General features: G+C 40.2%; 1 protein-coding gene across 2 annotated transcripts in view; it reads right to left on the reverse strand.

Annotated features, from left to right (window-relative positions):
* The window catches only part of dock5 (dedicator of cytokinesis 5), a 54,858-nt gene that overhangs the window by 24,095 nt on the left and 16,811 nt on the right, over window positions 1–13,952 (reverse strand). For both annotated transcript variants that reach the window (XM_072432444.1, XM_072432445.1), the window contains exons 9-23: window positions 12,888–12,969; window positions 12,021–12,150; window positions 11,348–11,420; window positions 9,961–10,103; window positions 9,667–9,792; window positions 5,657–5,781; window positions 5,416–5,514; window positions 5,152–5,224; window positions 3,959–4,062; window positions 3,537–3,717; window positions 1,844–1,941; window positions 1,625–1,714; window positions 1,331–1,431; window positions 1,062–1,196; window positions 520–631 (exon numbers count right to left, since the gene is read on the reverse strand). In XM_072432444.1, coding sequence (XP_072288545.1) covers window positions 520–631; window positions 1,062–1,196; window positions 1,331–1,431; window positions 1,625–1,714; window positions 1,844–1,941; window positions 3,537–3,717; window positions 3,959–4,062; window positions 5,152–5,224; window positions 5,416–5,514; window positions 5,657–5,781; window positions 9,667–9,792; window positions 9,961–10,103; window positions 11,348–11,420; window positions 12,021–12,150; window positions 12,888–12,969 — 1,672 coding nt within the window. The remainder of the gene's footprint in view (window positions 1–519; window positions 632–1,061; window positions 1,197–1,330; window positions 1,432–1,624; window positions 1,715–1,843; window positions 1,942–3,536; window positions 3,718–3,958; window positions 4,063–5,151; window positions 5,225–5,415; window positions 5,515–5,656; window positions 5,782–9,666; window positions 9,793–9,960; window positions 10,104–11,347; window positions 11,421–12,020; window positions 12,151–12,887; window positions 12,970–13,952) is intronic.

Below are 13,952 nucleotides of genomic sequence, written 5' to 3' on the forward strand. Positions count from 1 at the left end.
CAGGGGGCAACTCAGCCACCGGGTGGTTGGTAAAACATCTTTTAGCAGAAAAAAAGTATTAACTCTGCCTGAGCCAGGCTGCTTGTTCATTACTTTGAAAATCTGAGGCCAAATAGAAAGCTGTGATGAAATAGAGGTTAAATTGTAGCTGTTGAAAGACAAGACATGGGCAAAACATGCTATTTGAGTTCAAGCCATTTCCCTCCTTTTCTCCAATAAGTGGTAAGAAAAGTGAGACCTGTGCACAAAGGCAGTCTTTTGCAAACAGTCATAGACAAAGCAACAGCTAGCAGCAGGTGAGCTTATTGTGAGTCTTCAGAGGACATAAGGATGTTTGTTATGTTCATTTTATGTATAGAAAAATGAAAAGGCTGCTCACAATTACTCGCACTACCAAGCTTTAGGTTTGTGCATGCAAATGTGAGAGATAATCTAAAACAACCCAAGGGGAAAACGAAATAAAAGACTTTCATTGTCAATGCCTAAGAGACCACACTACTAATTCACACATTCACAAACCTTTATTTTGACTCCCTCGTCCAGTGGTCTGTCCATCAGAGTGTTGAAGGAGAGGAACAAGCTGCGAATGGAGTTAAAAAAAGCATCTCCGTCTTCGCTTTTTCCATAGAATCTGCGAAAAGAAAATCAATGACATTGAACTCAACCACGCAGGCTTTTTAAGCAGAGATTGCTAGAATACCATAATGTATGTATGTATGTATGTATGTATGTATGTATGTATGTATGTATGTATGTATGTATGTATTTATTTATGTATGTATGCAAGAATTGGCAATAGATTATGTTTCATAGTGATTTATTTATTTCTATCAAATATTATTGATATTAAATCACTAATAATTGATCAGTGTGCAAGGAACCTTAATAAAACCAATTCAGTCTGTAGTTTTGAAAAGTTGTGAAAATATTCAAGTTTTGATCCAGGACAAGTCTCTAAACAAATTACACAATACAGGTTTCCATTCCTCACTTCAGACAGCATCCTCCTCACCAAAAAACAGGAAGCAGAAACGTATACAGTAGCTTGCGTGTTGCGTTACCTTAGATGGAGGACCCGGGACTGTACAATGAATCTGAACAAGTACTTCAATGCTTTGAGCGCAGCGTAGAGCTGCTCAGTAAGAACAGGCTCCTCTGCATGGCTCACGTAGTAGTTAAGCACCCCAGTTAGCTTCCTGAAATGAGTCAAGCATCAAGGTCTGTCAGCAGTGTGAGTGGAAGTGGAAGGGGGGAGAGAAAATGTGCAAAAAAATAAAGCAGCACGAAGGCTTGTAATCAAAAAGTAAAAAAGCATTTATGGGAGACTCACATGTACGCCAAAGTGGCACTGAAATGCTTGTTGATGTAGGTTTCCAGGACCGGGTTGAAATGCTGGAACTTTATGTCGCCAATAAGTGTGATTATGAAAACCTAAAATAAAAAGTGCTTTCAAGTTAAGAGCTCTGAACATAAGGTGTGTTTGTCAGTGAAAACATATTTCACATTCACAAGATTGAACCAAGACACATCAGAAGTATTCACATTAAAAATGTGTCTGAAAATTGCATTCGAACAAAAAATGTAAGGTCACCCAGGCCAGGCATACAAGAGGAGGAAAACTAACCAGGGCATTGAACACCGGGGTGTCATACGTGTCCTTTTCTGAGGTCTCCACCATGATGTTAAATAGGGCATCGAGTGTGTCCTGGAGAAACTGAAGATGGCATAGAAAACATTTACGCAAACATTCAAAATACTAATGTCATTACAGTATATATCGCATTTATTCATTACAGACACAATGGTGACATCTAAAGCTCCAATAAAAAAGTCCTCCACTTACTTTGACAATCTCCCCTCCTTCCACCTCCATCAGTCTCTGCAGGTTCTGCTCCAGCTCTTCAGGATTTGACCTCCAATTCAACAGGCCGAGCAAATCCACTGCAGACACAGCATCATACAATATATATTGTTATGTATAATAATATAATATTATGTAGTAGAATAATAATCAAGGCCAAAGACGAAATATAGAGAATGCTTTAAAACTTTGGGAGTAAACTAGATCTTTTCAAATAAAAAATAATAATTAAAAAACTTGTCATTAAATGCTAACAAATCCTTCTGTAAGAGCTGTCAAAATCTTGCAAAGTACACGATTGGAATCTTTCCTGGCTGATCTTTATGTTTCTATGGGAGAAAAATGCATTTTTAGGAAGCAGCTGCTGAAGTTACAGTGTCCCACATTAAGATATGGATGCATGTGGATTACATGAAATAAAAAAACATATTTAGATTCAGATTAGACAGTTTTTGTTGGACAATTTAAAATCACCTGCAAATGGCTTCAGAGAATCTAAAGTAGTTTAAATGCCATGTGCTATTTGTGGCCGTGTTGCATCTGCTTCATTATTGGAAAATACTTCTACCGCAAAGCTGATGTAACCATGTAAATAAGAGTACAGTGGGCGCAAAAGTGTGCTTCGCTCCAAGAGTGTATGTGGAAGTAGGCTACAGCCAAGTACCGGTAGGTAGTTAAAGTTATAATGATGCAAAGTGTGTGGATTGAGGAGCATATGGGGGGAATCCATGAAAACGTAACTCTGAGAAAAAATGTATGCAGGGCTGGCCTGGGAGGGGAAAAATCCACCCTGGACTTTTTGGTGTAGACAGCCCCCCTATCTGACAATTTTGTAACTTAAATTAAATTAATTTTAAACTGTCAGTTTATATCATTAGTGGGCAAAGATCAACGTTCTATTAATGAATATGTAACTGGGGGGATTTGCGCCAACATAGAACTGCATTTCTGTTTTAGTGTATTTTAGATTGCCCTCGAGGCAATTGCTGTTTATTTTGGGTGTTGTAAAAATAAATTGAATTTAATTGAATTGCTAATACTTGGCATTATCAGTGAGCTAAAAGCAAACAAAACTACACAAATATGAGATCTATCGAATAAAATTAAAACTGGTGTGAAGATTGGGCAGTGGAACTTATCTTTATGGTCTCAGAAACATACCTAGTGGTCTAATAATGTCTGATTTCAGCCTTCTATTCACCCAGCTCATGCAGCAGGTTATAAAGTCCACGGTGCCGCATGCCGGGAAAACTGGTGTTCCAGATGGCCAGTAGAGGCCTGACGCAAAAATGCACACACCTGTTGCATCATCCAGGATCCCTAAACTGAACACAGTAATTGGACTCCACAGTCTCTGCTTTTTAGGACTTTAGGACTTGGGACAGACGCATGAAATCCCACTTTAATGGACCGCTACATTGGAACGCTCTGGTTGAGTTTGACCTGTGGGAGGGCTGCACGTAAAAAGAGTTTATTTCTTATTACCACTGCTTTGAAAAGATGTTTTGTGATGTTATATTTGACTGATCTTAATACATTTATTAGGTTCAAGATCAACAATTTATAATTTACAAAATAACCGGATAGTTGTACAAGATGTAGATGTAACCATGTTTTGCAGCTCTGAGAGTTATAAGCTTAAGGATTATATGATGCACATGTTGCTAAATGTTACCGTTCTGAGTGAGTTTAGTGGAGCAGGTGAGAGTCGCGATCTGGAAGCTGTCTTTAGTCACGGGAATGGCTCCTGTGTGGTGAAACTGTTTCCCCGTCTGCCTCTCGCTCTCCTCCACATCAGCCCACGTCGCTGGCAAGCCGAGATAAACCTTTGCATCCTCAGACTTTTTGCCGTCAATCTAGGGAAATTCATAATAGAAGCAATGGATGGTGTACTACATCGATTGTTGTAGATCTAATTTAATATGTATTGATTTAAGGAGAGATTCATGCATAATCCATCCACCTGCTGTCAGCTATTCAAGACAAAGATTTTGGCATAAATTGAATGAGCGCAATAAACATTTCCTACTTCATGAAAAAATTAAAGCTGTGAATTACATTTTGCACAACATAAAATGCCACAAAATTGTACAGTACCTTATAGACAACAAGTTCATGCCTGCCATCTTTCAGAGTGGTCCCATCCACTCGCATAAGCTTTACAAAGGCCATCCCAAAGGGCTTTTCTGATTTGTCCCGAGCTGAAGAATTCAAAGACCAAAAAGATGCAAAATGTAAGAGTCACTTTCACTTTGTTACCGCTTTATAAGTTGGTGTACCATCCAGTAAAAAAGCATTTTCTTAAACTCCAAATGATAGGTTTACATGTTCCTCTTATGGATCCTTTGTTTGGTTTGATCGTTCATGTGATGAATATTAATCTTATTATCAGCGGGAATAAAATGTTGGCCCTTTTTTAAACTATGATTGCTAATTATGATTTACCTGTACTTCCGTCACATCTGCTGCTCATGTCCAAGCAGGGGGTAAAAATGATCAAATCCTCTATTTATCTGACCTATGTTTTAGTGAAATGGGTAGTCTAACCTGGCATATGTACTTAGAAAAGAGAGGTGTATTGACTAGTGACATCATTATTATTATTATCATCCTCATTTTTATGATTACAATTATGATTACGATTGTAGAAAAAGAATCTTCACCTCACTGACTTCGATACTGGCTTTAAGATGAAGATGCACGGCGCTCTGTGGTCCTGAATTAGCATGTCTTCTGTGCTGATGAAGCCTCTTGTGAAGTGTGTGTTTAGTTTCACCTATGTACCGCTCTTTACAACCATCTTCACTGCATTGGATGGAATAAACGACATTGCTCTGTTTTTGTGTCACAGCATCTTGTCCTTATAGTGAACCAGATTTTGCCCAGAGTCCAAATGATACAATAGATTTTTTTCTACAATAGAACATTCAAGGACAGCTGACGGATTACTCCGAATATAATTAAGACTATCATTACTGTTGGATATGCAAAAACTACTTATTATTTGCAAACTCCCTGATTGTACTCTTCTATGCTGTAAAAACATGAGAAAAAGGCCTACAAACAAGGATTTTAATATCTGACAGGGTACAGGTCTGTGGAAACACTCCTGGACTCAGAAGACAGTCACTTAACACCAAAATATATGTTTTTGTTCATTTATTAATTATTCCTGATAGATAATGTCAGAGAGTCCAATGCATTTTAAACTGACCAGCAGTTTTACCTTACACTGAACATATACATAGAATAAAAACAGGTAATACGAACAACATCCTGAAGTCACTTACAATCCTGGGAGGAGCGGTGGCGGAACACCACCCGGAGATGGCAGCGGCATACGTCTTCAATGGGGATAGTCACCTGGCAAGAGTGCAGAAGTCAGAGGAATAGAGGATTACAGTGCATATGAAAAGCAATGTCATCTTTAGAAATATTTGCAGGGGTAGCACAAGTATCTCTCCTCCAAAGATTACTTCATTACACCAAGCTATCGTAAATCCATATGAAAATCTAATTGGACAACATTGGGATTACATTTAAGGCAAACGTACCTTAACAGTCTCATTCCAGCATGGCTGCTTCACTTGATAGTAAATAACAGACTTATACTCTGAGATGCCATCATAACCTGCTCCTGGAAATATTGCTTTCTTTGAAACAATAATAGAAGAAAGAAAATCCATCATTTTACAGTGATGAGAGTCAGATCAATTTCATTTCTGGAACAACATTTAGAGAAAAGTCAATTTCCTAAAGATAGGTAAATAAAGAGGAGAAATGTGGTAATTTTACCTCCATTGGATTGCCATCATCATCATGAACAGTCAGTATGACCTCTACATTTTTAGGGGTCTTCTTTTTGCCTCTGTCAAATTCTCCCTGCAGCAGCGTCACATAAAAGTCGTTCCTCACGTTTCCTGAGCAAAAGATGGCAAATAAATTAAATCTATTTATATTTTTTAGACTTTTTGAAAAATTCAAACAATAGGAATTTAAAAGGAAGCCAAGCAGATATGAGAGAACATGAGAGAAGTCCAAAAAACACATTAAAAATTCAAACTTCAGCGAAATATTTTTAAAATGTTGTGGAGAATAATGTTTCAGGAACAGATTTTAGATACAATGATAAGCCAGATCTTGTGATCATTAGTTACCATATGGTTAATTAGCCACGAACAACCTTTCAAACTTTCAACATTACTTTTTTTCTGAGAAACATTAATGGAAAATGTAATTTCAGAACAGACTGGTGGGCGGTTACTGTTACTGTTGAGCTTTATTAGGTTCCTCTGAGATTTGTATTCAAAGTGGCTGTTTGAAACTACATTTGTAGCAGTTTGCCAAGGACAAAACCTGCAGGAATCTGAGCAGCTCAAAACTGCCACTCTCTGGGCTGTTCAAGGGTCAATATCAAACATGAATGTTTCAGATTACTGTTGAGGGTGAATCCAATAGAAAAGCAACCATAGCTACAACTGGTGAAGTTCATGTTAGTTCTGTTTATAAAGGTTCCATGATCAGAGAAGGACAAGCTAAGCACAGGTTTGCACCTTAAGGAGGGTCCACACTACACGACTGGACTGAGTGTGTTTTAGAGACTCTGAGGTCCACACTACACGACTGGACTGAGTGTGTTTTAGAGACTCTGAGGTCCACACTACACGACTGGACTGAGTGTGTTTATAAAGGCTCTGAGGTCCACACTACACGACTGGACTGAGTGTGTTTTAGAGAGTCTGAGGTCCACACTACACGACTGGACTGAGTGTGTTTATAGAGTCTGAGGTCCACACTACACAACTGGACTGAGTGTGTTTATAGAGTCTGAGGTCCACACTACACGACTGGACTGAGTGTGTTTTAGAGACTCTGAGGTCCACACTACACGACTGGACTGAGTGTGTTTATAAAGGCTCTGAGGTCCACACTACACGACTGGACTGAGTGTGTTTTAGAGAGTCTGAGGTCCACACTACACGACTGGACTGAGTGTGTTTATAGAGTCTGAGGTCCACACTACACAACTGGACTGAGTGTGTTTATAGAGTCTGAGGTCCACACTACACGACTGGACTGAGTGTGTTTATAAAGGCTCTGAGGTCCACACTACACGACTGGACTGAGTGTGTTTTAGAGAGTCTGAGGTCCACACTACACGACTGGACTGAGTGTGATTATAGAGTCTGAGGTCCACACTACACGACTGGACTGAGTGTGTTTTAGAGAGTCTGAGGTCCACACTACACGACTGGACTGAGTGTGTTTATAGAGAGTCTGAGGTCCACACTACACGACTGGACTGAGTGTGTTTATAGAGAGTCTGAGGTCCACACTACACGACTGGACTGAGTGTGTTTATAGAGTCTGAGTTCCACACTACACGACTGGACTGAGTGTGTTTATAGAGTCTGAGGTCCACACTACACGACTGGACTGAGTGTGTTTATAGAGTCTGAGGTCCACACTACACGACTGGACTGAATGTGTTTATAGAGAGTCTGAGGTCCACACTACACGACTGGACTGAGTGTGTTTATAGAGAGTCTGAGGTCCACACTACACGACTGGACTGAGTGTGTTTATAGAGACTCTGAGGTCCACACTACACGACTGGACTGAATGTGATTATAGAGAGTCTGAGGTCCACACTACACGACTGGACTGAGTGTGTTTATAGAGAGTCTGAGGTCCACACTACACGACTGGACTGAGTGTGTTTATAGAGTCTGAGATCCACACTACACGACTGGACTGAGTGTGATTATAGAGTCTGAGGTCCACACTACACGACTGGACTGAGTGTGATTATAGAGTCTGAGATCCACACTACACGACTGGACTGAGTGTGATTATAGAGTCTGAGGTCCACACTACACGACTGGACTGAGTGTGATTATAGAGTCTGAGGTCCACACTACACGACTGGACTGAGTGTGTTTATAGAGTCTGAGGTCCACACTACACGACTGGACTGAGTGTGTTTATAGAGACTCTGAGGTCCACACTACACGACTGGACTGAGTGTGATTATAGAGTCTGAGGTCCACACTACACGACTGGACTGAGTGTGTTTATAGAGTCTGAGGTCCACACTACACGACTGGACTGAGTGTGATTATAGAGTCTGAGGTCCACACTACACGACTGGACTGAGTGTGATTATAGAGTCTGAGGTCCACACTACACGACTGGACTGAGTGTGTTTATAGAGTCTCAGGTCCACACTACACGACTGGACTGAGTGTGATTATAGAGTCTGAGGTCCACACTACACGACTGGACTGAGTGTGTTTATAGAGAGTCTGAGGTCCACACTACACGACTGGACTGAGTGTGATTATAGAGTCTCAGGTCCACACTACACGACTGGACTGAGTGTGATTATAGAGTCTGAGGTCCACACTACACGACTGGACTGAGTGTGTTTATAGAGTCTGAGGTCCACACTACACGACTGGACTGAGTGTGTTTATAGAGAGTCTGAGGTCCACACTACACGACTGGACTGAGTGTGTTTATAGAGTCTCAGGTCCACACTACACGACTGGACTGAGTGTGATTATAGAGAGTCTGAGGTCCACACTACACGACTGGACTGAGTGTGTTTATAGAGTCTGAGGTCCACACTACACGACTGGACTGAGTGTGATTATAGAGATTGAGGTCCACACTACACGACTGGACTGAGTGTGTTTATAGAGTCTCAGGTCCACACTACACGACTGGAGTGTGGACCTCACACAGCGTGTGCAGTGAACGTGTCGGTAAACACTCTATTGCACCAGAACGGTGCATCCTACGCCCACCGCCTGTCCTGTTTATCTCTTCATTTGCATTGTTTTAAGTTTCCCATGAAATCAATCTTCTTTGTTACCTTAACAGCCCCTTTGGGTCATAGAAATCATATTGTTAGCCATCTATAGCTCCCTCATAACAGATGAACACCTGATTAGCATCTGACTGGCCAGGGCCGATGCCCATTGGCTTCAAAATGTTGTTGCATATCACCGGTATTGAAACTTAAACCTTCATTTCAGTTGGAATCGGGATTCTCTTTTTTTTAACAAACATGGCCCCTTTAACTCCTCTTTCAAATCATCTCTTCTCCTGCTTAGAATCTTCACCTCAAAGGAGAGGTTTGTGGTTTTAAGATGAAGATGCACAGGGCAAGTGAAAGGTGCCCAGTCCACATGGGCTTATAAGACACATAAAAAAACAATAACCAGACAGATTTCACAGTACAAATAATGTCCTCTGACGTTCCCAGGACTTTAACACATACTGGTACTTGGCACACTTAAAAATACTCTTTTTAAATAGATACGCCATTCTGTCTTCATCTGTCATGACAAAACAGGGATAAATCTGAAAATAATTTACTACGTAACTCATGGTACAGGGGACAGTAAAACAAATGATGTTGAAACAGAACTTTCTGCACTGCATTGAATAGAATAAACTACATTGCTCTGTTTTGTGTCGGCATCTTGTCCTTAGAATGAACCTGTCTTAAAGTGTTGCCCGATTTAAAATGAACAGGAATTTCTGTCTGAAAATCCTTTGCAACACTCCTGGACAAATGAGGAATTACAAAGACATGTTGTCAGAACTAAAAGTTAATTAAATTATGCATTCTTTATTCTAATTGAGATAAATGTATTACAAAAAGGTACCCAAAAAAAAGTCAGAATTCAAAAACTGAACAGATAAAATATTCAATCTGTGTCCATCAGATTGATGTATCATTTCCTCCCTTGTCTAAACTCTTGTATATGTGTTTGGCAAACAATAGCTTAACCCACCGGGGAGGATGATTTCCGGGAAGCCCATCTTCCTCACTATAGCCGTGCTGCGGTCCACAAAGTGAGGGTAGTCCTTCCTGACCTGGGCCAGATCTCCCGGGAGCAGCTTGAGGGTCACAAACAGCCCTGGCAGCAAACATGTAAAGAAATCCAATGAGCCAGACACTGCAAAGGCAACACCCTGTGGACCCTTACACACATCATCTATTCCTCTCAAAACAAAAAGGTCAAATTAGAGTCGCCCTGGCTAGAAATCACAGGGGACGCCGACTGTCTGTGAGCACTTCATTTTACCCTGGCCTTTGTGATTGACCTCCCGAGTGGCAATGACTTTGTTGAATACGGCAGTGAGCGGCTCATTCTCTCCTATAACCCGCGACGGGATGAGGGGGGACATGATGAGCTGCCTCTGACGAATGTAGGTTTCCATTGCTATCCTGGGAGGGAAGAGAAGGCACAGAGAGAAAGCATAATTCAGCTGCCAACTCCGCTGACAGGTGACAAACAAATGGTCCGCGAAGTAGCAGAAAGGCACCTAGAAATGCTTTAAGGATGTTCTGGCGTGTCATTGTCATAGTGTACATCTGCTTATGCGTAAACTGAGTAGAAGGGAGCAATGCAGCATACTTCGAGTTCCCATCTGGCATTTTAAAGAGGGTTTTCAATCTGGGACGAGTGCATTACCAAGCGAAAAGTTTCTTATTTTTAGTTAGTCTAGTTACATATAGAGCACATAGTCATATAATAATAGCAGTAATAATTTAACCATAACTCATGAAACAACACCTAAATAATTATTTTTGTTTGAAGGCGCCTTAACGGCATCCAAGGACAACATAATAATTAAATCAGTGGGTTACAGTGAATGTGCAGATTTGAAAAGGTATGTTTTGAATTTGAAAACATCCAGAGAGTCCAGCAGTCGCAGATGACTGGGTAAAGTGTTCCAGAGTGTGGGGGCCGAGGAGAAGCATGTCACAAAGTAATATTTAGGGGATTTGTTTTTGAAATGTGCAGAATGCTTAATAAGCAAGGCCATCTTGTTTTGTTGGCTCAGTTGTAAAGACAATTTTTTTTCCTGCCTTCAATGGAAAACCCAATTTGGATGACCTTTTGTATTCATTTGTATAATTATTCTGTTCATGATTGCCTGTGGAAAATTTTCTTTCAGACTTAATAGAGTTCAAATGCATTTGGCACGACTGAAAAGCTGAACAAGACTTCTCCACTCAGAACAACATGTCTTGAATAGTCATGGTCGGGAAACATGACCAGGTGTGATATTTAACCCCCCAAAAAAAACACACAAAAACATGGTAAAAATTGTGAAATAAATATTTTCAGCAAAGAGAACCTTCTGGGCAAAAGCGGGCTGTCATAGTAAAATGTCAAGCACTGAAAACTACAAGTTTGACTGTGGTTGTGGTTAAGTTTGGCCTCAATGGGGGTGTCTGTGGTTTAACATTTCAATAAATACATTATCAATTTCCTCTCGCAGTTGCTAAAAACACAATCTACTGAAAGAGACAAAAGTCTTGATTTTAGAATTCGTCATGGACAACAAAACATCGGCTACATCTGCTGCAAAGATGTGATGGAACAACCAAACAAACAAACTCACTTTAGCTTTACTACAAACCAACATTAATTATGTTAAGTGAAACTACATCAAAAGACTCACTGCTGAAATGGGATGAAATGCTGTTTTTCTTCATCATCACTTTTGCCATGGGCGATATCTGTTATGTCCATAACTGCAAACAGAGGCAAAAATAGTTAATCCCATGACACACCTTTTCTGCCATGTATAAAAATACCACATGAGATGAGCCGAAAGAGGTGTGCTGGGTGTTAAATGCCACTTACTTGTTGCTTGGCACAACACAACGTGACAAATTGGGAGTTTGACATTTTTCATTTTGAACATGATTAAAAATATCCACTCTAGCGTTCCACATAAAGGGTATTTCCAGTCTACGATTGATGTTCATTTCCCTTTACTTTTAGACTTTGTGCAAACTTTGGATTGAGTCTGTTTAGGTTTCATCAAACAAAGTCTTGTATGTGAAAAGAGTTTCCCAAGCTGCTGCTTAAAATGTGCCCTGCGTAACTGATGGAGGGTATGCTTTGGTATTGCTTTGCCGGACATGTCCAGAAGTCATATTGGCACATTTGATACATCCTCGCCTATGTACACAAAGTTCCACTGACCTCTTTCGGGCTCCATCAGCACACGCACTTGTAATTTGTACACTTTTTCACAAATGACAAAACTGTTGCCACAGAAAGCCTCGTCAGAGTATTAGGGACTTGGCTGAATTCACAATGAACTGCTTGAACAAATATTATCTCACCCGCAACACCAAATGGCCTCCGCAGTCCTCCGGTGGATTTCTTGCCCTCTTTGAGCTCCATGCTGCCGACTCTAATGATCTGACACACTAGAAAGAGCCGCGGCCTCATCAAGTCACTGCTGCTCAAGTCCTGGGCACCAAATACAAGCAAAAGTTGATTTATTAAGGCAAATTAAAGGAGATATGCTACAATACATACAAGAAATGAACAGTCTGAATATTTGGGTTCATTCACACGAGGATAGATGAAAAAGATATTGAGTGCTTTGAAAAAGTCAGCCCAGCTAAATATGAGAGGGAAGCGGAAAGCAAGGGGAGCAAAATATTCATTTTATTTTACAAAGGAATATTGTGTGGTTTTCCATCAGTGGGAGTCCAAGTTTTAACATTGAGTGAACCCCATACAAGGCCTGAACTTTCTGGGATATTTCACCCAAACAGAAGAAAGTGAATTAGTTGTTGTGATTAGTTGTTGTGGCTTACGATAAAAGCAGACTTCGATAGAAATGCAATAAAGTTTGAATAATTCAATAAACCTGAATATTTGCAATAATCTGCAAATTCGCATTTAAATAAACAGACCAAAACATTTGTTATTTACCGATTCAGTGGATCACATTTCAGCTCAGTAATTCCTACAGGCACGCTCAGTTTTCAAACAATGGTGTGTTTTCAAAAAGTTGGCTAAAAACAGCATAATAGAGGCAAATGTATTCAGATTTCCCTGAATGCCAGTCCTGCGTTGAAAAGTTCCACTAAATTATCAGCCATCCAGGAACAATGTATGCCGTTTGTCACAGGTTTTAGACTTTGTGGATTGTGTAAATCCTGAGCAGAGCGTACAGAGGGTGTTTTGGATTCAGTTACCGTGAAGAGGGCAGGCAGGTTGTTGAGCTTTTCGATTTCTTTAGGCATTCCCGTACTGTCCCATCGCACCAGGAAGTTCTCGCTGCATGAATTTAAATATGACCCGCAGTTAGATATTACAAATGTGCAAGCGTCGAGTAAAATACAAAATGAAGGATTTGGAAGTAGTACTGCCTGTCAAACATTATGGATCACATACAGACTGTGCAAAGAAGATAACATTATGCTAAATAAGAGGAGCTGAGGACACTACATTGTTCTTTTTAGTAAATTGTTCAAAATGATTTACATCAAAGAGAATTCAGATCACAGAATTATTTATTACTTTATAAACACAATGACACAAATGGATATCATAGTTCAGTGGAAAGAGCACTGATTGAGACGAAGGGCTGTGCTCTCAAACTACTTCAATATTTACCATCATTAGTAACCGTTGTCAATTGTTGTAACTGATTGTTGTACGATACATTTTTGCTAGTTTACATTCCTTAAAATCCGTCACAACGCCACAGCACGGCGGCGGTATTTCAGGCACGTTTTAACTCGAGAGACACTCATTACGAATCCGCTTCAAACTGCCCATTAGTGATGCACTTGTGCCTTAATAAACTGTATAAATTAGATTTCAGTGTGTAAAAGAAAGTTTAAGAATCAATCGTTTGTCAAGGACTGAAGATTCCGGGTGAGACTTCTTCACACACGTATTCACAGAGAAGCATTTTTAAACACTCTTGCGGTTTATGCTGACACATTTTTTTGTCAAGTCGAGCTCACACAGACTGTTTTCCTATCCCACTATGCAGAAGCAGCAGAGCCTTAATGATGCCTAAAAGAGTAGCCTTCCAGCACAGACTGCTAATATGAAAATGCTACTTTAAACAGCCGAGATACGTGATAGGAATGCCGGCTCAATCATAATAATTACTCTTAATAGCTGTGGAATATATTGTCTGGTTGTTATACAAAGGTAAACAATGACAAGCATATGGTTGCTATCGGGGCCTGAATCTTTTGTTTTGGACCCAGCTGTGTAGTAATTGGCACCACATACCGGTAATAAAA

This window comes from Eucyclogobius newberryi, unplaced genomic scaffold, assembly GCF_026437365.1.
Source record: "Eucyclogobius newberryi isolate DKJ021-1_F unplaced genomic scaffold, fEucNew1.0.hap1 SCAF_6, whole genome shotgun sequence".
NCBI lineage: Eukaryota > Metazoa > Chordata > Actinopteri > Gobiiformes > Gobiidae > Eucyclogobius > Eucyclogobius newberryi.